At 41.2% G+C, this 22,811-nt stretch overlaps 1 protein-coding gene across 4 annotated transcripts in view; it reads left to right on the forward strand.

The window, feature by feature from the left end:
* Positions 1-22,811, forward strand: part of IGF2BP3 (insulin like growth factor 2 mRNA binding protein 3) — a 118,493-nt gene that overhangs the window by 24,125 nt on the left and 71,557 nt on the right. For all 4 annotated transcript variants that reach the window (XM_019472784.1, XM_019472783.1, XM_009282047.2 and 1 more), the window contains exon 3: positions 664-712. In XM_019472784.1, the coding sequence (XP_019328329.1) occupies positions 664-712 (49 nt within the window). The remainder of the gene's footprint in view (positions 1-663; positions 713-22,811) is intronic.

Here is a 22,811-nt window from a genome sequence, read left to right on the forward strand (position 1 = left end):
AGCTAGCACACTGCCAGGCTTTGCAGTAGCACTTCAAAGTGAATGTTTTGTTTACTAGATAAGCAAAAACTGATGTAAATTTGGGGTGCAAATACAGTGAATTTCCTGATTCTTACCCCCTCCTCCCTATCAGAGATGGAGAATGTTGGCCATATAAATGTTAGAATATAGTCTGTCATTAGGCTAATCAAAAGCTTGATATCAAAGCAAATGGATTTATTCAAATTTGTATTCTCTTCCTTGAAGAGATGTAGAATCCTGAAGTATCTTCTTGGTGAATTAAAAAAAAAAAAAAAAAAAATTGTGTGTGGCGGGGAACCCAGTACAAATATGTGGGATTATCACACCCATTTATAACGGAGAGAGTTAGATACTGAAGGCCTTAAAGCTGAAATAGAAATAGTCTTCAAGAAAAGTGGAGACTTCAAGAAATGTAACAGCTGTCAAATGCGTAACAAGTATTTCTGTAACAGCTCTTTGGCCTTCAAATTGTTTTGACCTGACATTCCCCCCCAGTGATCTGTTGGGTTTGAGTTGTGTATTTGATTTTGCCCCTCTTAGTATGACAGATGCTTAAATGTGGACACTGCTATGTATAGTCTATCTTGCAATAATGTTTTCTTTCTGTTTTTTTAAAAACTATTTTCTTTAATTTATCTGCAGGAGTCGGAAGCTTCAGATCAGAAATATCCCGCCTCACTTGCAGTGGGAGGTAGGAAGTTACTTTAAAAATTGATATCTGTGCTTAAAACTGTGTTTCTGTTTCTCTCTATCCGCAAGACTCTTCCCCTTCCCCCACCTTTCACTTGCTTTTGCACACACCACCCATTCTGTTCTGGGGAAAAATCCTTTGGAAGAGGGAACAATGGAGCCTTCTAAGCAATTCAGATAACTGCCTTCATTTCTGCTCTCCGAGTTAACCATAAAAAATGTTGAAATGGATTCTTTGGTGAATACTGACTTCCTGATGCAGTCACTCTCTTTGACTGAAAGCTTGTCCGTTTTGGACCTTGCTGGTGTGTAAGTTCAGTAAACTTAATACAAGTTCATATTTAAATACTTGGCCAAAACCTTTACAAAAGCAGAAATTTAATGCTGATCCTTTTTCTTTTTTTTTTTTTCTTCCCTTGCTCCTCTATAGTGGTGGCATTATGGCAAATTGTTTGCTCATGCTATTATGGTTATTGGCTTTCACCGATATACTGTATACTTGCTGTTTATACTCCACAAATAGTGTTAGAATTTTTGCAGTAGATGGGCTACTGTGAGAATGGATCTGTTTTCTTTACTGTTTTTCTACCTTGTATGTGTTTAAAACGTTGTCTTCACGTTTTACTAGTGGTAAGTCATCCTTTTGCCTGAGGGAGATTCGGGGGCGGAGGGTTTGAGGATAAAGCTCCAGTAGTGGTGTTCTCTGAGCAGGTTTGGTCTGCCTTCTTCATCTGACTTTCCATCTGCAGCTACTTCTTTGTTTGCACTGCTTGATTACTTTCTGGCTTTGGAGAAAAACTGAGGCATTGCTCTGTCCAACCTAGGCTGTCAACCACAGGTTTTCTGTAAGATATCGGCACACACCACCTCTCATTGCTTCAGCCTGTCCTTCTGGTGTGTGCTGTCCGTATAAGCATTTCCCTTGCACTTTCCAAACCTTGTGCTCTCCTCAGTTGAACCGTATCTACCTGATACTTTTTATTTCAAATTCATAACTGCTTTTTTTGTCAAGCTTTTGGAAAAAGTAGTAATAGAAATGGTTGATGGTGGCTGATTTGAGGATTAACTTATATTTTGTTACAAACTTCCTCTGAGGATTTTGTGTAGGAATAGTATCAGAGCAGAGGCATATGATTCAGAAAAATGTGAATAAACACAGATGTAAGCACTGTTGAGCAGAGTGCATCAAAATGCTTCTACCTGCTCATCCTACCTTACATGTATGTAGCTATTACTGCTTGTATGTTACAGGTATCTACCCTGTTTCCGATCTGCTTCCTCACTTTTAAATTATTTCCCTCTTTTCCTCCATTGCTGCAGTTTCTGTGGTGACATCTGGTCTCAGATGTTCCCTCTGCCCCACCATTTTAAAACACCGTGTCTTCCTAAAGTTCCCAAGGAAGAGTTAAAATTGTCCCTATTAACATCATCTCAACCTTGCCTAGATGTCCTGAAGTTGGTTGTACAGACTTGACCCTTTGTCGGGGCACAGAATTTAGAGGGTTGAGGCCCCAAAACAACTTCTGCAATATTTTTGCGTGCTCTTACAACATCAGGGCTGCTTGCCAAATACAGTTTGTCCAGAAACTTCCTAAAGTTTTTCTTTGTAAGTGCTGGTGGTCTGTCACTTCTGCACTAAGCAGGTAAGTTTTGTATGTTCTCAAAAGAGTGCTGATGACAAAATACAGCAACTGGTGATTAAATTCATCAGGGAACTGTCTTATGTCAAGCTTACCTTGGGCTCTGGTATATGTATTTTTTTTTTTTGGTGCTAAAAGACCATGCAAAAACTTCCTCTGAGCCCTGTAAGAAAGTTTTGGATGATTCCTCCTTAAAACGCATCTTTTTTTGCAACCAGTTGCTTGGTAGGGAGAGTAAAAGTTTATACATACAGAGAGGGATTTATATCGAAGCATGTTCTTGCATAATGTTTTCTGAGGGGATGGGGTGTGTGTGTGTGTGTGGCAGCTGGAGCAATTTTACTTAAATTGTTTCTTATAGTCCCTCTGTGCCAATCTGCTTGCCTCATCACTACTTTGTTAATTGCTTGAATCAAGACTGACTTCTTCTAATGGGTGTGAAATCCTTAAAACCCAACCAAAAACAACTGATGAAAGAGGTCTAGGTTAGTTCAGTTTATCAGCCCTTGTGTATGTTTGATACTGAAATAAAAAACACACTTAGTACCCTGCAACACCTTTCTTTTTAGTGATGTAGGGATATGTGAAAAGAATGGAAGAAAGATTAATGTTCTTGTGAATTTTTTTCCTAGTATAACCATTATTAGGAAGATTACCTTGTCGTTCTTTGCAGAAGTATTTTCTTAAGACAATTATTTCAACAGAGCTTGTTTTAATTTTTTTCTTTATAGAAAACAAACATTTTACATGGGAAGCCTACAGGTATGCCCCTAGCAGTCAGTGTGCATGCCTCTAGTTTGGCGCTTTGCGGTTGTTCTTGTTGCCCATGTGTCACACAGTGGTACACGTAAGTCCTAGGCTACGTGGGACTGGGACCCAGCAAGGGTCTCTGTGCATACCCACACCCAACAGGGATGATCCTTGGCTTATAACAAATCCCCCACAAAACCTCTTATAATAAGGAGGGCATCCATAGAGTTCTCAAATGCAGCTCATCAGGTTTGGAGAAAGCACGTCTGGAAGAGTGGTAGGGATGCTGGTCCCACAGGAATGTAGCTGAACTGTTTGTAGTGTGAAGTGTAACAGTTTGGTAGTAGCTCCCGCTCTTGAGCACCCCAGAGGATGGTATTGCCTCCTGGCTTTCAAAATCAGAAAAACATTTCAGGGAATAAGTTGAATCTGAACGGAGATTGTTTTGCAATACATCAGCTGAGGAAGGTGCCCCATCATTGATATAGGTGCTTTGTTCTCCATGCAGGTGGGAGCTGGCTTTTAAGATTCATGGATTGCTGGGGTAAATGTTTCCTGTGAAAGCTTTGAAACAGTTTCACTGGTGTACCTTCTTATCTAAGAGGCACTTGCGCTTATTTAGTAAAATCTAGTGCCTTTAGTAGCATGGAAGAGAGAAAACATTGAACTTCAGTGTTAAGGAAACCTTGACTTCCCCTTGGAAGAAACTGGGTGTCCTGAAGATTCATGTGAGGTAGGACACTTGACCATAGTTATTCCATGCTGATTGGGAAATGAACATGGGTCTAAATGGCCACAGAGTAACAAGCACTTATTAATAAGGCTTTTCATAAACCAAGTACACAAATTCAGATTAACTATTTGCTTTTCTGGCTGCCTTTTTGGAGAAAAATGTTCCAACTAGTTTTCTCCTTCACATAGGTTGACGTTACTGAACAAAATACTGACTCTTACAACGAGCCATAGCAATTGGACTTGTAGTTGTTTCCTCTGGGTAATGTAAGAGTTCACTGTGTACTTATCAGACCATCATTGTATAAGTAAAAAAGGTAAGATAACCCTTTTAGACCATATTCAGGGCTAAGTGGTAGAAGAAAGGCAGATAATGACCTGCTATAATCTGCTGAGTTACTGCATTAAAACAAAACCACAAGGTTGCTATCCTGAAGAGCTCACTCTTAAAGTGCAGCTGTAAAAGATAAAATTCTAATGTATTCCAAGGCATTCAAGGTTAAGTTTTACACAAAACTTGCCCGGTAATTAATTTGAACATCACAAGAAGATTTTTGGCAAGGTTCTGCAGGTTTCTGTACCTGTGGGTTGGGTACTCCTGTACTACTTGCCCAGCTAGGAGAAACTGGAGGTGAAGGGAAGGCAGCATCTCTGTCTGAACTAAGACAATTTAGGGCTTGCCTCAGACTGAAATTGGATTCTGGACTGGTGGCGGCTTATCCAGGATCATCGAGGAGGTAATTTGCATTTTCCCCCCTTCCCTCACTGGACTGTCTGGGTTTGAGGGCTCTGGATCAGTGCCCGTATTCCATAAAAGCATCATCACTTCTGGAATGCATCTTCTTCCTTTTATTCTGCTTGCATATAAATTGCATATAGAGGTTACTGTATCAGTTTAGTAATTTGAAGGACATGTGCATGATCAGATTTTATTTTTTAAATAAATCAGTTTCACTTGTTACAAAGTTTGCTCAGTGAAGCAAACCCTCAAACAATTAGTGCACCTTTTTTAGTGATAGTAGGTGGGTACAGTTTCTCCCCCCCCCTTCTCTCCTTACTAATCAAATACAAAGTCCAGATTGATGCTAAGAATCATGCAAAGTGAATGATTTGGCACACCACCTTTTCCCATTCTTCACACATACCAGTCTCATCTCTTTCTCATTGGAAACAAGTACTCTGGCTCTATGGTCTCTGCAGAAAAGTAAATAGAACTCTATTATTCTTTCCTGAACCGCAGTCTGTCAAATGCTGTTTTGACTCCTAATTTGTAACCGCAAGTAATCTCTCACTTAGCTTGTGAGCATTCAGCACTGGAGGTGTATTTGCAAGACAAAACGATATGCCTTCTAGAAGGAGGTCTAGGTGTGGTGATTTAAAACTGAAGTACCTAGAGTTTGTTTCTGATTCAACATGATGGGGATCCAAGTAGAGTTCTTCTGAGAAGGAACCGTTATGTGAAATGTCACCCTTTTTTTTTTTTCTTTCTCTTCTTCATTTTAAAGCTAGCTTCCTCAGTGTAGAAGATGCTTCAAGAGATTTTCATTCCAAATATTTTTTCCATGTTTAGTGAATAAAGTGCTAGAGAACAGACTTTCAGGACACAGATGGTGCCAGAAACAGCACTTGCTGGCTCAGCAGGAAGGTAGCTGTTGAAGAGTTCCCACTTATCTTCTGTGGGCTTATTTCCTTATCAGTTTGTATGGAGCAGATAAACAGATACAGTGTTTCTTTCTTTTCATTTTAAAGCTAGCTTCCTCAGTGTAGAAGATGCTTCAAGAGATTTTCATTCCAAATATTTTTTCCATGTTTAGTGAATAAAGTGCTAGAGAACAGACTTTCAGGACACAGATGGTGCCAGAAACAGCACTTGCTGGCTCAGCAGGAAGGTAGCTGTTGAAGAGTTCCCACTTATCTTCTGTGGGCTTATTTCCTTATCAGTTTGTATGGAGCAGATAAACAGATACAGTGTTGATGAACTTCTTAACAAAAAAGGTAGACTAAAAGCCCAGCCTGTGGAGTGTGAACCTGTTGAGTGAGCAGAGAAGCAAGAAAAACATTGTGAACGTGTATTCCTAGCTTTGCTGTGAGACTTGCAGGTTGCTTTCAGGGACAGAAATGCGTGGGAAGGGAGGTCTGATTTAGCTCTTCCAAAGGCAAAAGGATGTTACTAAATAGGGCTTGGTTTTTCCTCACTTTTTCATGGAAATGAAAAATGAAGTCTCATAGTTATGCTGAAACCTCTGATGTTTTAGATTCTCCAAACAGAAGTAGTGACGGAAAAGGATTTCTGGATCAGAGTTGCAATGTGAGTGCAGGTCCTGCATTGAGGTTTACGTCAATGCAAGAAATGTTTGAGCCCTCTCCACCCATCTGCATATTTTGTAAGACAACTTTCAGTTTTTTTAAAAGAATTGAGATGGATTCTGATTGTGAGTAAATGTTAGTAAATATTCTTACAGTGCCAGTAACTGTAAGGATCTGTAGTAGCTTGTGTTGTTTCTTTAATTAAAACAGCTAAGCTGTGTGGGGCGGGTTGTTTGTTTTTTTTTTTAATCTAGAGATGCAGTGTAAAAACTAATATTGCTGAAGGGTACCTGCTTATGATGCAGCTGATTCTAGAATGCCACGGGATATGAAGAGGACAGGTGGGGAACTTGTGGGTTTTAAGAAAGGAGAAGAAAAACATGAAACCATTGCAATTAAGAATAAATTAGGATTATACAAAGCAGGTATTTCGCATAAAGCAAGATGTAAAGGAGAGATGCAGGAATGAGCTGAGCTACAATGAAAAGAATTCTAGAAGAAAGATGAATCAACAGTAAAGAGGCTTAAAATGTATTGAAAAATGATCTTTCACCTCAAGCCTCCTCCAAGAATCCTAACTTAATGTAGTGCTATAAAAATAATGTATAGCTATAGAAATGCTAGTAGAATGCTAAGCATGCACAGATTATCTGCTGCTGCCTGCTAGGTGTGGGAATCTCTGGTAGGGATCTTTGTTTTCTGTTTCCTCCTCAGTGTGCTACATCAGGCACTAAGCTGTACTTTTTGCCGATTACTAGTCCTACTCAGCAGGAGAATGGAGAACATTAGTCTGCAGCAGTCTTTTCCATATTTGAAGACCTACAATGTTTAGGGAGGGTTAAGGAGGGAGTTTAAGTTATTTCAATCTCTTCTCAGGACTCTTATTTCTAGGCAATTGATTGTTCTTAAGTCTTTCACCTGGGAATGTCCCATGAGGCTTCTCCAGAGTAGTTTCTGTAGTTTAAGATCACTTTGAGCTCTTGTCCTCTGGTATGTTTGCACTCCATTTCAGTCGTATGCCATCTTCAAATTTAATAAACACAAACCTGATACAACACTAGATGTGGTGGTCCCTGCAAACCCTATGAAATAGAACTCTTAAGTTTGACAATAGGCTGGTGATGACTGTTACCTGGCAGTGATCACAAGGTCAACTTCTCACCTGCTGTTGTAGTGTTAGCCGTGATTATGAGTCTGTTGTAGGGGACAGTGTCAGAAGCCTTCTGAAGAGAGATCCCCCCACACGTAGACTGTTAATTCCATTCTAATGAGAAACTGGTGAGATTTATCAAGAATTACGCACATCAGACAAAGGTTGAATGTTGATCACCCGCTTATTTTGATTCCTAACTACAGGATACAGCAGCCCCTGGGGCAACGCAAAGCCCCTGGGCAGCAGTGCCTCCTCCTGGTCTTGGATCTATACCCAGGGGAGCGTGGGGGCTGCCTTTGCTCCTCTCCTGCCAAAGAAAAAAGAGAGGATAGTGGTCTTTCCTTTCTGCTATCTGACCTGGGCCCCGCACTCTGAATTAAGTATTTTGCCTGAGCTGCACATATTTCCCATTGTCTAGCTGGGCTTAGCAGCAGGTGAGGCAATCTGATATAGGAAAGTGACCATGTCTGTGGCAAACCACCCAATTTGCACTTAAGACAACATACCGGCTTATGTTGGGATTTTAATTGCCTGGCTTAATTATAGGGGGTGATATTTACAGGTATATGTGAGGTAATAAACACCTTTTGCAGGTGTTTAAAATACGGGCTGTGGGAGTGAAGGTCCTTGGATAAACATGCAACAAGCATATTTCTCACTTGGAATGATTTATTCATACGAGTGTGTAGGCTACAGCGGTGCTGATAACAGTCTTACAGTTGTTATAAACAAGGGGAAAAATCTAATGGGGAAAGTAACTTTCTTTGAGAATTGGACTACAGCATTTTTTACTTAAATCAGGATCTTATTAAAAGTAGTTGATAGTGATGCTTTTATCAAATGTCTGCCCCTATTTAAGAGTTAATATCCCAGATACCCCCACTGAAGATACTTGGCTGTGCTTTTGTTATAGTTGTAGGCTTAGAAAAGTAGCGTTGTGTTAGCTGACACAACTTTTTTCTCTAGGAATCTTGTATAGCAGTAGCTTAGGTTAAAGAATAGAGATGTTAGAGGTGAGGTCAGGGCTCTGTTGTGCTAAGCACCTAGGAGATACGGAAGGTAGTCTTCCAACCACAAGAACAAAACATAATGTTAGTACTCGATTTCAAAGAAATCGGAAGACTTACCAGGTCAGAGCTGGCTTGACTGACACAGTTTAGAGGTGTGAAAGTTGCTCTTCTTCCAGGTGGCCAAGGTGATAAATTGAAAGAATAGGAAGTGGAAGATTTTTGGGCTCGTGCTGCAGGAAACGTGGTGTCGGGTGGTTGTTCAGGCAGCCACTTCAGCTGGTGTGGCAGAGGCAGGAAGGTTGGCTGAGCAACTCTTGAAGAAGGTGCTGAAATGCCACAGTTCTTTTTGACGAGAATATTAAGCAAGCTGGAATAACTGCTGGCTTCTCTGAATATGCTGAGTAGTAAGCTGCAGTGATTTCAGGGCATGGTTTGCGAGCTGTTGGTTAACCCTGCTGTGGAGGGGGCAGGACAAGGAGTGGAGGGAAGCATCCGCTTGGACCTGAGACTTTTAATCTGTTGTTTCATCTGAGTCACGCAGCTTTGTGATACAGTGAGTTGTCTAGATCTCTGTGTTGGAGTATGAACTGCTTTTGGCTGCAATGGGCTCTAATGTCAAAGCACAGAAAACCAGTCAGTTTTAAGTGCTAAATGTGGCCATTACAACTAAGACATGCAGAAGCTTTATGTCTTTGGAGACTGCATTTATGGGCCTATATCTTATTTTTCTCCCAACATTCAGTGGGAGAAATAGCTAAGTGAAGGGTTTAAAAAAAAAAAAAAAAGCATGATTCAGTGCGACGGTTTGATCAGTGCAACTGTTTGATCCAAACTTTCCCCCATCCAAATTTGTTCCATTGTCCTGTGACTGAGATGAGAAAAATCCTGTTTTCATGACTAGATTTTGATCTTCTAGGATAAAGGAAGGTGCAACCTGTGATCCCTTAACTTTTCAGAAATGTTCTAATACTTAAAACAGCTGTTAGTGTGCAAGAATTTTGGCATTGTCACCATGGGGTTGCTTGGCACTGTTAGAACAATGTGTTGCTCGCAAGCCTAGAATAATATGGTTACTTGTTTACCCTGTCACTAACAGTGACTCCAAAACTTGAGAAATCTTAAGACACACAGAACTTGCTTGGTTCAAAACCCTTCTCGGGAAACCAGCCACCAAATCTTACTTTTTATTTGCAGTTCTAGAAAGGTGTCTGTCAAGACATTTGTTCAAGGGCTCAGTTGCCGAAGTCTTGCACCCCTTAGCTATAATTTTTACTTAAGGAATAACTTTAATCATGGTGCAACCTCTTTATCCAGTGTTGTGACATGTCCTTCCATAGAATTACAAAACCATTCAGGTCGGAAGGGATCTCAGGAGGTCTATAGTCCAACTTTCTGCTCAAAGCAAGGTCTGTATTGAATTCAAACCACATTGCTTAAGGTTTTGTCCAGCCTTGGAAACCTCTGGGAATGTAGTTTGCACAACCTCTCTGGGTGACCAGTTCTAAGGATTAATTATTCTATCAGTGAGAATTGTTTTCCTTAAACTTGGTGAGGACATCTGTCATCAACTTGAGCCTATTGTCTCTTGTCCTCCCACCCTGCGCCTCTGGAAAGAGCTTGGCTCTGTCTTCTCAATGACCTCTGGGGTAGGCTGCTGCTATGCTCCCCTCAAAGCTGTCTGTTCTTGGGCTCAACAAGCTCAGTTCCCTCAGCCTCTCCTCGCTGGAGAGGTACTCCAGCCCCCAACCATCTTGGTGTCCCTTCACTGAACTCATTCCAGGTTCTCAACGTCTGTCTTGTACTGTAGGTCCCCAAACTGGATGCAGTATCTACATGTGATTGATTATCCCCTTTTACTCAGCGTTCATTAATTTTCCTCCATCCATTGCCTGTGCTCCTGTTAATACAGCCCAGGTTGTCGTTTACCTTCTTTGCTGCCAGGACCTGGCTCATGTTCAGCTTGCTGTCCACCAACACCCCACATGGTCTTTTCAGCAGAGCTGCTCTCCAGCCAGGCAGTCCTTAGCCTGTATGAATGTGCAGGGGATTATTTCTTCCCCGGTGCAGGACTTTGCATTTGTCCTTGTTAAATTTCATCAGGTTGCTGTTGGCCCATTTCTCCACCCTGCCTATGTCTCTCTGGGTGGCAGCCCTGCCCTCTGGCATGTCGACTGTTCCACTCAGTTTGGTCTCATCCCCAAACTTCAGGAGGGTATGCTGCAACACCTCCTCCAGGTCATTGGAAAGGATATTAAGCAGTACAGGCCCTGGGACAAACCACTTGTTACTGGCTTCCAGGCAGAGTGTGGCCGGGTACCGTCCTCTGAGCTTGAACTGTTATTCATCATAGCATTATTACTGGAAATTAAGCTGGACGTGGAATCTCTGCAAATCTGTCACCTGCATGCATAGGAGGGAAAACATGTCTGGGAATGGTATTGTATCTCTGCAGATAGAAATTAGGCTGCATGCTATTGCTGGCTATATTTCCTGAAACACAATGACAAATTAACCCATTGTTCAAACCACCCTTAAGTGAGATGGCCTGGAAGTGAAGTAAGCAGCACCAACACACTGCTGCTTTCTTCATTTCATATGTAATTGCATGATCTTGTTTCTCACTGGTACTCTAATAGCATAAAAAACAAACCACCAAGGGACTACTTAGTGAAAATTGTAGCTTCTGAAAACTCTTTCCATTTTTAATGCAACCTCAGTTTAGCAAGTTGTAATGGAAGTCCCAAAGTATGTTTTTGACCTATGAAAGAATATACTTTTTTGATAAGAAAAATATACTCATCCCTGTCAAAGCTATTGACGTAGCTTTTCTGTGTCTTTTTGCATGTAAACTTAGTCTCTCCTAATTCATGCTGCCTGATATCTTAAATCGTGCTCACTTTAGTTTTTCTGTTAAATGAGGAACCAGTAGTTCTTACTGGTGTTAGGTTTTCTGTGGAAGTGCTGGTTTTAGATGTTGGGAGTGCAGCCCACAAATTCCTGATGAAATGAGATGTCGGTACCTTTTTTGTTGGCATGTATGAAGCTATTGGTAAAGCTACGTGCTTTTGTAAACAAAGAATGCCCTTCAAGTGTGGTAAAATTAATGTGATTAAGAAGCTAGTTACTTTTGTCCTGCTCTTGGAGAAGTTTTGAACTAATTTCAGTTACCTGCCTTGAAAGAAGATGTTACTAGCAGGGATTGTTTCTTCAGACTTACCAGTTGTCTAATTTGAAAAGAATTGAAGGAAATGCATAAATGAGTTTTTCCTTAGGCAATAATAGGAGAAATGTTATGAACTCTTGTTCATGGTAGCCAAAGGAACAGAAAAATGTTAAGTTCAAGTGGCCTCAATGATTCTTTTCTTAATCCACTTACTCAGTTTGTGCATAAAGAACATAAACCCAGCAACACTGGGTCAGAAAAAAGGTTTATGTATAGTCCTGTATCCCACCTTTTCTGTGCCTTGGGAGGGGTACAAGAATAAGGGCAAGGATATAGCGATATCTCACCAGAGCAGTCTCCTGGCTTTCAGTGTTTTGCAGCCCTGTAACCTACTGACCCAGAAATGATGCCTTTGTATTTGAGAAATTCATCTAGAACTTCCGTGAACACGTTCTTAAACCAATGCAAACACATAGCATCCACAACATGCTGCAGTGAAGAGTTGCATGGTTTTACAGTGTGTTGCAGGAAGAACTGTCTCATCTCACCTCATCTCATGTGCTTTGAACTTCCACCTGCTTCCCAGCTCCTGTATTGGAGAGAACAGTCAATAGTAGTAGCTCCCATGACCTTTTTCTCCCTCTCTACTTTCCTTATTATTTTGAGGACCTTTATTCCTCAGCCATCTTTTTTTTTTCCAGGCTGAAGACCCATAGCCTGCTTAGTTGTGTTTGTGTGGAAGATGTTCCTTATCCTTTGATTATCTTTGTCCCATTCTTGGAAATTCTACGAAGTGATTTGGAGTTGAGGGACCAAACCTGCACACAGTTATGTCATTCATTTTAGGTTATTTCACTTTATGAAGATAGTTGCTGTCAGAGACCTCTGTGTATGTCTTGGGTTTTGCTCCTTTTTTTAAAAAAAAAAAACAGAACCAAACAACAAACAAAAACCAAAAAACACTGGTGGAAAGCTAATCAGTGGAATGGGGTTTGCTTACGTCTCAAGAGATCAGCAGACTTTTCTATGACAGCCATGGGAAAAATTGACATTATCAGTAGTGCAGGTCCTCCTCTGGGTTTGCTGGTGGTTGCCAGGAAATGGTACATTTGAATCACATGCGCACCACACGTTGACCTAACTTTATGGAACTGGCTCTCGCGTGGAGGGAGGGAAACAAAATGTGCTTACTTCCAAGGGGCTGGCTGGTTCTAGCCCAGCTGATTATAAAGCAATCGTAGTTGGCACATCTCTCCTCACACTTGTGCGTGAGGGTTTTTTTTGTCTTGTTCACTAGACAAGTAGAAAGTGGCTCTCAGGCTACCTCTCTGAGCAAGTCTGCTGAGACTGTTGCAAAGGCTGTGGTGCTACTGCTACAAGCCTTCTACTTCATTGCTACTTGTACAAGCACACTGCTTCATTGCCTCTGTGTTCCCCTTCCACAGTGACTGTTTTGGTTGCAGTCTTGAGCTCGGCCATTCAAGACTGAGGCCCCATCCGTGTTTCTTCTTGCAGCTTCTACTTGCTTTCATCTAGTGCTACAGAAAAATCTTGAGTTATTTCTTGGATGTGGGGGCAAAAGGAACAACATGAGCTCAACCGCAGAATCTCCTGCAGAAAGAAGGAGACACGTGACTGCGGCAAGCAGTGAAGCTGTTGTACCAAGCAAGGGTAAATGCCACAGGCTTATGGGAAAGGCAAGAGATGTCAACACAACCTGCACCCGCACACTGCCATTTCATCCAGCAGCCAGCGCTCACTGCAAGAGTCTGGATGCCGTGGTGGATCAGGTACTGGCTGCTGGGTTGAGGCCTTGGAAAGTGGCAGTGAAGACATGAAGAATAGGTAGGAGATCTTTAAGATCTAGGTGAGCACCAACCGAGCCAAAAGCTGCTGAGCAGGGGGAAGAGAGATGAAGTTGTGTTAATGTGTTTCCTTTTTTAAGTTTTTGTGTTATTCTAAAGCCTGAAGCTCCCTCTGATCCTGTGTCTCAAATTGGTAGCCAAGTACATGTGGGCAGGGAAAGAAGGGAATGTAACTTGAAATAGCTCCCTTATTTTCAGACACTTTGGATGCTGTGGCAATCAAAGGGGGGGATGTGACTGAAAGCCATCAAAACCACTTCCAAGCACATGCCTTTTAGTGGAGCAAATGAGCAGGATTTTTAGAATATAATGCAAACAGGAAATCACTCTGAAAACTGTAGCCCACCATTAACTTGGGGGGAGGGAAGATATATTAAAACTACCCTTGCAAACAGCTGCCTTGTTATAAAGCCTAACAGGGGATTGAATGCATGTGTAAGAAACGGATCCAAATCAACATTTCCTGGGACACCTTTTATTGGGTATTGGGTTTTTTTTTTTGTTGCTCTTAGTAATAGAGTCAGGCTGTTGTCATGCGAGTAGTAGCTAGCTATTCACGCAACACTTTCACTTATTTGCTCACATAGTTCCCTTACTGAACTCATAGTTACCCAGTGTGAGCAGCAACCAGGAGGCCAACCTCAACTATGTACTCTGAAGTGGAGGGTTATAATGATGTGTCAGTGGCTTCTAGGTTGGTGTTCCTCAGTCCTTTGTTGCATTGGATGTATAAATAAATCTGTAGCCTTCATCTGACTGCGTATAGCAGCTGTTGCCCTTTTAGATGTGGTCTGAGTTGCGAATCTGCTGTCGATGTTAGTGTGTACTAGTGTCCTTGTGTAGATTCAGCAGGCTCTTGGTCTGGGAAACGTTCACATGCTACCTTCTCAGCACACCTTTCCTCTTCTTGGCATGTTGTTTTCTGGTAACTGTTTCTCTGTCCAAATGTGTAGAAATCTACAGGAACCATTCATGTGAGCTTACACTGAAATGATGGTTTTTATGTCCAAACTACAGGACTTTTTTTTGTTGTGATTTTTTTTCAAGTATAGGACTTCTGTGGACCTATAGCATTCTTGCAGGCAGTGTGGCATCAGCTCATTATCCCTAACTCTGATTTGTGGGTATTGGTTGTTGCACCCCAAATGGTTGCTGGTTTAGGTTACTATCGCAAACTGGGATGACTTGTTAAGTACTTGAGTGACTACATCTTTATAGGAAATGTTCTTTTTGCCCCTTCATATCAGCCTCTTACTAACACTCAGTAATTAGTGTGCATTGTCGTCCATCAGTAGGTTTGGGTTTCATACCCAGGAGGCATCTGTTCCTGGTGACATACTGGTTTTTAAACATGTAGTAGAAGAAACAGTACAGTAGGGGGGATACTGAAGACTTGAAGTGGCTTCGTGTCTGGGACACTGCAGTGGGAGTGCGCAGAGGGAATTCATGCTAGATTAGTGATTAGGACTCTTCCAACTGTGCGATCTCCAATGAGTTGTGATGGACTACGAACATCTTCAGGAATGTATGCAGATGGCTGTATAGCAGATATGAACTTCTCTTAGCTATGCTGTGTATACCCACTACAACCAGCCCTCAGATCTCTGAGGTCCATAGCTGACTGGCTGTGAAATTCATTGTGGGATCTAGGAGGAGGGTGGAAGGACTACAAAATGTATCAGAGAACATGATCTTTTGCCAGCTCAGGAGTTGAGAGGAGGGGGGAAAAAAAAAAGAAAATCTGGTGTTGCTGCTAAGTGTTAGAGACAAGTGCCCATGACTTCTACCACTTTGCTATGTGACTTAACTTCTGGTCTAAGCCAATGTCCAGTCATGCCTTTGGACTTTGTAGAGATGCGCACGTTGGTGACTGTTTTGTGTGGCCGTACGTTAGGAAAGTAACTTCTGTCTTCATGAAACAGATAGGAGAGCTCTCAAAGTGGTGTCCTTACCTGACTAATGAAATATGTTAACCCGCTTCAACACAGAAGTGTGGTTTTATTTACAAAATAGATATAAGCTATGCAATGCTTTGTTTCAGCTTGTCAAACTGTGGTCTTGCAGCTTCCCCGGGTTGTGTGAGGCATTGATGTGCTTGCAACTGCCCTTTGTGCCATGCTGTTTAGATGTGCCACGCTGTTTAGAGTCGGCAGGTAGTCCTCTCCTCCATCCTTCTGGGAAGTCACTGTCTGTTGCAAAAGCAAAGACAGGAATGGCTTATTTTGTTTTTTGCAGTAAGAATACTTGATTTGCTGGGATCATATATACATGAATTAGTGTCGGCAGGCAGTCCTCTCCTTCATCCTTCTGGGAAGTCACTGTTGCAAAAGCAAAGACAGGAATGGCTTATTTTGTTTTTTGCAGTAAGAATACTTGATTTGCTGGGATCATATATACATGAATTAGTATACCTGCATGTCAACAGTTCCCATTAATTTGGCAAAACCAGCCTGTTTAGTGGTCACTCAGTTTGGTTGTTTGCATTTTCATTGTGAAACTGCTATTAACTTCTCCACCATTCAGACAGTTAGTGCATCAATGCAGTTTCACTGAGGTAAGCCAAGCAACGGGTCGTGAGATTGTATCATGTAAGGGATGTTAGAGCCGCAGCCTCCAGTATCCTTGGGCTGCGCTAACTGCTCTGCATTGCTCCCAATCCTTCTGCATGGTATTAGCTTCTGAGCTTTGTGGGATTAAAAGCGCTGCCCTACTGTATGTAGCATGTTGGATGTCTGTCTTCTGCTTGATAAAGAAGGTACAATGTTATCTTTTGCATTTTTGTTGCAGTGAGTTTATTAGTTGATGGGAGCTTCGCAAATACAGAAGAGACCTTTTGGCCTTGAGATTAGGGAGGGAGCTCATCAGGTCTGTCTGGCCGTATGTGCTTTCCTGTGCTGAGGTAGTGGCGAACCTGAAAATTTGCTGCTGCTGATGCAAAGCTGCTTGGAGCTGACTCCAGACTTCTGCAAGGCAGGAGGTGTTGTCCTGGGCTGAGGGGCAACAGGTTTCTGATGGCAGAGCCCAGAAGTGCCTGGGGTGCTCCCCTGCCAGGGATCACTGCTGCTCCTCCTGAAAGCTGTCCCTCGCAGTACCCTGTGCCAGGAGGGATCGCCATGTGCATGTACATTCCCCTGTTAGCATGGTCAGACATGCACTTCTGCAGCATCTGCATATCTCCAAGTGTTTTTAAGGCCTTTTAAAAAATACTTTTAATAAACATGAGCACCACTGGATCAAATATATAAATGAAAAACCATGGAGTTTCTGACTTTTAGCAGAATTTGCCCCTTTCAGAGAAGCAGGTGGTATAGGTTGTGTGAAATGATGGAGTGGAAGTAAAGTTACATGCCATTTTCTGTACTGATGCAATAAAAAACAATTGTGCTTGGGGAGTGAGTAGATTGTAGACCACACTGTAACTAGTGGAGTGACAAATCTTCTAGCTGCAGTGGCATTTGACACTTTTGCTCTTTGGATTTCTTGTTTTAGTAGAAGTAAATGCAACCAGAAGTGATCAACAGCTGTTCTAGCAGCACTTGGATTACTTCGTAGTGTGTATGTGGTAGAAAATACGGTCTCTCCAGCCTTCTTGCATCTAACCAAATTCAGGTGGTTGGGTTTGGGACAGAGGAAGCTTCTATTTTCCAAGTAATAGGAAAAAGCTACCTTCAGTCTCAATGGGAAATTTTCAATGAGTAATGATAAAGCTAGTGCATAAAGTGTAAGAGCGGGCACTGTTGACTCTCCTGCTAGAGAGTTGCGTGCGTGTGTGGGGAAACTCCTTAAAAAAAACCCTACTGACTTCTGCAGCACATCAGCTTGGTTCACTGTTGCTCCTTTGGGTCATGGCAAATGCACTTCAGCTGTACAAGTGAAGAGTTTGAAGTTTTTGGAAGTGTTGAAAAAGAAATGCTTCTTGAGAGTATTTATCTTGTGATCTAATTGGAGCAAATAAAGGTACCAACTTACTTCCTCGTGAGTTTTCTCTCATTCAGGCAATGGTAAGTTTTATAATCAAGTGAGGGATCATTTTAAGAATAGGTTTCAGGACAGTGATACCATCACATTCAAACTGTGACTAAGAAGTTAATTATAGATACTGTATATTAGTTCTGCTTTTCTTTTTGACATCTTAAACTTGGCAAAAGAAAAATGTAATTATAAAAAGATTGAAAATTAAAGTCTCTAGTTGAGTTCCAACGTCTCATGTACAGTTACTTAAACTTTAAAAAATGCTTTTAAATAGATCTTCCCAGACTGTTAGTCTGATGCCAGATGAACAGTTCAGGGGTATTTCTATAAAGCAGCAAAAGAATATTTTACCATGAGACGAATCCCAATTTTTTGTCTGCAAAGAAGAAAACATAAAAACCCCACCCCCCAACAAACAAACAAAAAACCAAAAACACCCTTCTCTGCTTGTCTTTAAACCTGCTAATAAGCATTTTCAACATTATCTGAAACAAAACTGTGCTTGTCCATGAATTATTCTCTCATTTGAAGCCCCTGCCTTTCTCCTCGCAAAGTATTTGCTATTCACCAGTTCAGTTTCTTTCTCTGAGCTGAGCAAAAAGCGAGCCAAATAATAGGCTTCCATTAGCTTACCTGTTTTCTAACCTTTCCGATGTTGATGTTAGAAAAGCAAGTGTAGGTGATGCACATTGGAGTTGTTTTTTTTCAGCAGGCAATTTGGACTATGGATTCTAGGCTTTCAAACTGACTCAGACTATTGGGTGAGTCTTCATACCTGAAGGCTTACTGCCCCCCAAAACAACTCCTAGCCTGTGAGCCAAGGTCCTCTCCTTTTTGGTGGATAAGAGTGCTCTGTAATTCCCATTTTGCTTTCATTTCAACTCGCTGTTGGAGGAAGCTGCTTTCTTCTTCCCCCCCCTATTCTCTAATCACAGCAGCTACGTGGTAACATCCTCATGCTGTATTCCCTAGATGTTAGAGAGCCTCCTGGGATTTGTAGGACATGCAGCTTTCCTGGGGCTCTTGCTTCCATCAAAGATCAGGGCAGGGGTGGGGGCAGAGGGCATCTCTTATCCTCGCCCTGTTTGCTGGGGACCAGTGTCCAGTAACATTGGTATGGGGAAGATGTTTTATGAGTTTGAACTAAAGAGCTTTGGATCTGTGTGCATGGATTTTCTAGTTTTTTGTGATATCCTGATGCCAAAGGTGTAGTGCTTTCCAAATCATCTGATAGCAGAATGCTGGAGGATACAGAGACTGCTACCATACCAGCAGTGCTTGAAGATGCATATAGCATGGGGGGGGGGGGGGGGGATCTCACCCCCAGAATCTCAAACCTACTCTTTTTTGGGGAGTATGGGGAATTAGTAGCTGGAACTATGTAATTGTGAGTCTTTATTCCACAAAAACAGGTAGTTTTTCAGATCCATTTGGTCTCTCTTGTTCTATTAAGAACTTGACTTTAAAAAGTTATAGAAACACTGTAGTTGTTTGTAGGCATAAAAAATACTTATGGACAGTGTTGCAAACATTACTTTAGATTTAATAGACTACTTCTTCACTAGCAACTTTGTGGATGCTTTCTATTAATTCAGTCTAAAATGCCTGCTTCTATTTCATTTTAAGGAAAACTGGAATTAAATTTCTAAATGCAAAAAAAATATTTTCTGTATAACCCGAACTGCAAGGAAGCTTTATATTGTGCTGGTCAAAGGAAGTATTCTTAATACAAAGCCTTTATATTCTGTGCTAATCCACAGCAGGGAATCTTTGCCCTTTGATAAATGTCAGCATGTATATCAGCTGCACACAAGATCCTAAATTATTAAGACTTGATATGTTGTGGCTGTCTTGTGAACAGAGCCATAACCTATATAATACTCAGCCTCCATCAACTGTTCATAGTGCATTAAGAATGCAAAAATTGAACATAGAGGAGGGAAGTGACCATAAGTAAGCTTATAGCTCCTAATTCCCTATCCATTACTATCAAGTCATACTATCCTATGGTTTTAGAAGAATATCAGCTGAATTCGGGGGGGGTGGGAAATAAAAATTATCAGCACTACAAATGCTTCCTACAGAACTGATTGTGGGTTACATCATTCTGCAAACCACTTTTGGAATCAAATTCTAGTGGGATTTCTTGCAGTTCTGCAGATTACCTGTCTGTTCAGAAAAAGCATGAGCAACACTTTCCTTCTTTAGGCTTTTCAAGGTCTACCTTACCTTGTTGAGATCATAAAACTGCTTTTCTCACCCCACTGCCTGTGTTGTTGCTTAACTACCCATCAGCTGGTCATAACATTTCTAGTGATCAATATGTTACACAATGCTTGTGGGTTTTTTTCTGCCAAGGTATGGTGATCACCTGAACAGAGGTAACTATTGTGGTAATGTGTATTAACTTCTCTTCTCCTTTATTTCCGCTAGCAATTTAAGTCATCTCATAGCTTGCCTCTTGCATGCTTTTGTGGCTTTGGCATATCTAACAGTATATCTTGCAAAAGTGTTGCTTTTCATTTCTTTGAGAGGAATCCAGATGTAGCAACGCTGTCTAAGGAAATCCTGCTGCTTGACTCTGGCTGCAGCTATAAGGGGGTCATTAACATGGTCTTCGCTCCCTTCTGCTGTCCTGTGCTATTGTAGCTGTTGTCTCCTCTGTGTATCTGTTAAGCAGCCCACCCCATCGTGGCTTATCAGTGAGAAGAGCTTTACTCCTGGCACGATGGGGTGGGCTGCTTATCAGTGAGAAGAGCTTTACTCCTGGGAGCAAGAAAACAAAAAATTGGAGAGGAACTATGGGGAAACTAAACACATAGCTTCCTCCTTTCTGTTTTCTCAGGACATAGGGTATATACAGTGACTTTGGAGTGCACATGAATGTTAAATTTGTTTCTTGCTCCTAATGGTTACGTCATCAAAATGATCACCGAGTACTGTGAGTACCTGTGCTATCACCAAAATACATGACGCACGGAGCCGGCACTCTGTAGGCTGCAGATCCTATGGTGCATACAGCTTGCACTGAAGTGGTGTGATTCACATGAAGTCTGCTTTGGGATCATCAAAAAGTCATTTGAATGATCAGGGCATTTGCTCAATAATGGGTGTTCTGCAAATGAGTGATGAGATATTTCAGTGATTTTAGTGGAATCTGGGGTTGTGTGTCGATGTAAGACTCTCCGTAAGTAAAGGTATTTGTCGTTGTGGTTTTCTAGTTTGGTTTAGGTGAGGAATACAGGTGTTTTTTTTTTTTAATATTCTTGAAGTGTGTGCATTTAGAGATTCTTGGCAGTGTCCCCTATTGCTCGTGAAGAGTCCACTTCGTGTTTTGCAGCTCTTCATAGCTCCTTCTATAATACTGTAATATATCTGTGCTCCTCGCATTGTAACCTGTGATACTTCATTACAAAGGCCGCCCACATCATCTTCCCCTGCTTTCTCTGGGCTGTGCTGCAGTTGGTGGGGCTTGCCAGGGTGTAGAGGTGTGGTTTCCATCTTGCAGGAGTTCTCTGGGTAAGTCTTGAGGCGTGCAACCCCCCCTCTCCCCCGACACAGGCAGGCTCCCCGGGTTCAGCTGAGGCTGAGATGTTCCTAGAGTGCGAATGCTGTATTTTGTGTGATCTGGATTGGGAGACTGCCCATTTGGCTACACCCCTCCCTCCCTCAGTGACAGCCTAAAATAAACATTGCGCAAATCATGTGTCTCTCAAACAAGCAATCAGTGAAAATTGCTGTGCTTCACTAAGATTAAGACTAATCAAAGTGGGCAGTGATTGCAGGAGTCGGTCTTTGCTTGGAGTTTGTTCTAATGAAGTCTTTGCTGCCCCATGAAGGCACGGAAAGAATATGAAATGACACAACCTACAAAAACTTTACCACTAATTGCTTTTTATGTTCTTCTGCTACACCACGATCTCTCTTGGTCTCATTTATTTTGGTAGAAAGCCCTTCTGGTAAAGAGGAAAACTTTGTGTAGGCTAAGTAAGTAGGAGACATTAAGTTTTTGCTGTGAGGTGAAACAAAGCCTCTATGCTTAATGTACTTTAAAATTGTCATTAGTGAGAAAATTAAAAAAAAAAAAAAATTAAATCAGTGGATTCCTGTGTGGGTCTAATTTAGTTTAAGGAGGAAAAATAGTTTGTATTGGAAATATATACAATTTCATTTTAGTCTAGTTTACTGTGTGAACAATTCCTTATAAATATAGCTAGTGATTTAAGAGATGATTCATTAATGGTTTAAAAGCAGTATAGTAAAAATGAAACTTGGTTGTGTGAGAGCTATTTTTGTGTGTGTTTTTTTTTTAAAGTTATTTTGGGAGTTACTTTCAGTGGAATCCTTCTAACCGTTCTCTATGCCGTAACTGTGATTGCCTACCTTGCTGGTTTCCTCTTTGCCTTTAATGCAGTAGCACCAAACTGGGAAATGTTGATGTCAGGAAGGTAAAGCATGGGCAAATGTACAGCTTAAAGGAAGGGGTAGAACGAAGCTGGTCTTAAAATTATGGTAGCTTTTCTTATTTGTTGCAGTACTAGGATCATATCCTGTTACTGTATTGAAGTCATGATTAAAAGCTAGTATAATTCTAACTTCTTGTATGTCAACTCAGTGAGTGAGGTGGTTGGCTTGCCTGACTTCACACATAGTTGTCCTTCCCTTTGTTTCAGTGATCCTTGGCTGACCAATTCCACTATATGCAGGAAAATTCTTCTCCTTAACATTGGTAGTAATCTTAACAAGAAGTAAAAGTTCAGCTGTCATTAAGCTTGAGAACAGTTAAAGCTCTGCATCTTATATTTGCTGTAATACCAGTTCTTCAGAGTGAGGCTTCTTTTTATGATTAGTTATATAAATCACTCTGTTTTATTTGGCACTCTACTGAGAGTATTGGACTTAAAAGCAGTATGCATATCCTCTAAAATTTGCATCAATATAGGAGCTAAGTTACACTTAATAAAAAAATAATGTATTTAAATTTCAGAGAAGTGTCACTACCTGTCCATTCTCCTACAAAGGCTTGTCTATGCATGGAGTTGCAGGAAAAACAATTAATGGAGGCTGCGTTCTGCACTCAAGCAATGTATCTCTTAGCAATATTGCTGCCTTCACATCTTCCAATTAGCAGAACTTAGTTCTAAAGATAGGCATTTAGGCTGGGCTTAAAGTAACAGGAACTCCAAATTCAGTGACTCGTGGGAGGCTCTAAACCAGTCTGCTTTTCTCAGCCTTGCCTCTTCATGTGTGTATAATCAGGTCTTGAAATCCATAGTGCTTTTCCATTATCTAAAAAATGTAAATGGTTTTGGGTGCAACTTCTGTCAGACCCTCTGCTCATCAGAAAAAATCCAACCACATTTTCAGAACGCTTCCAATGGAGATTTAGAGCATTAACTGAAGTTTTAAAATAAACCACGTGCCTTGTATAATACTGTGTAATATTTTACTGCTGTTAGATTAGAAACACTGAGCCATGATTTATAAGCAAGCTATTGACTTGTTGGA

Source organism: Aptenodytes forsteri, unplaced genomic scaffold (assembly GCF_000699145.1).
Source record: "Aptenodytes forsteri isolate BGI_AS27 unplaced genomic scaffold, ASM69914v1 Scaffold164, whole genome shotgun sequence".
Classification (NCBI taxonomy): Eukaryota; Metazoa; Chordata; class Aves; order Sphenisciformes; family Spheniscidae; genus Aptenodytes; species Aptenodytes forsteri.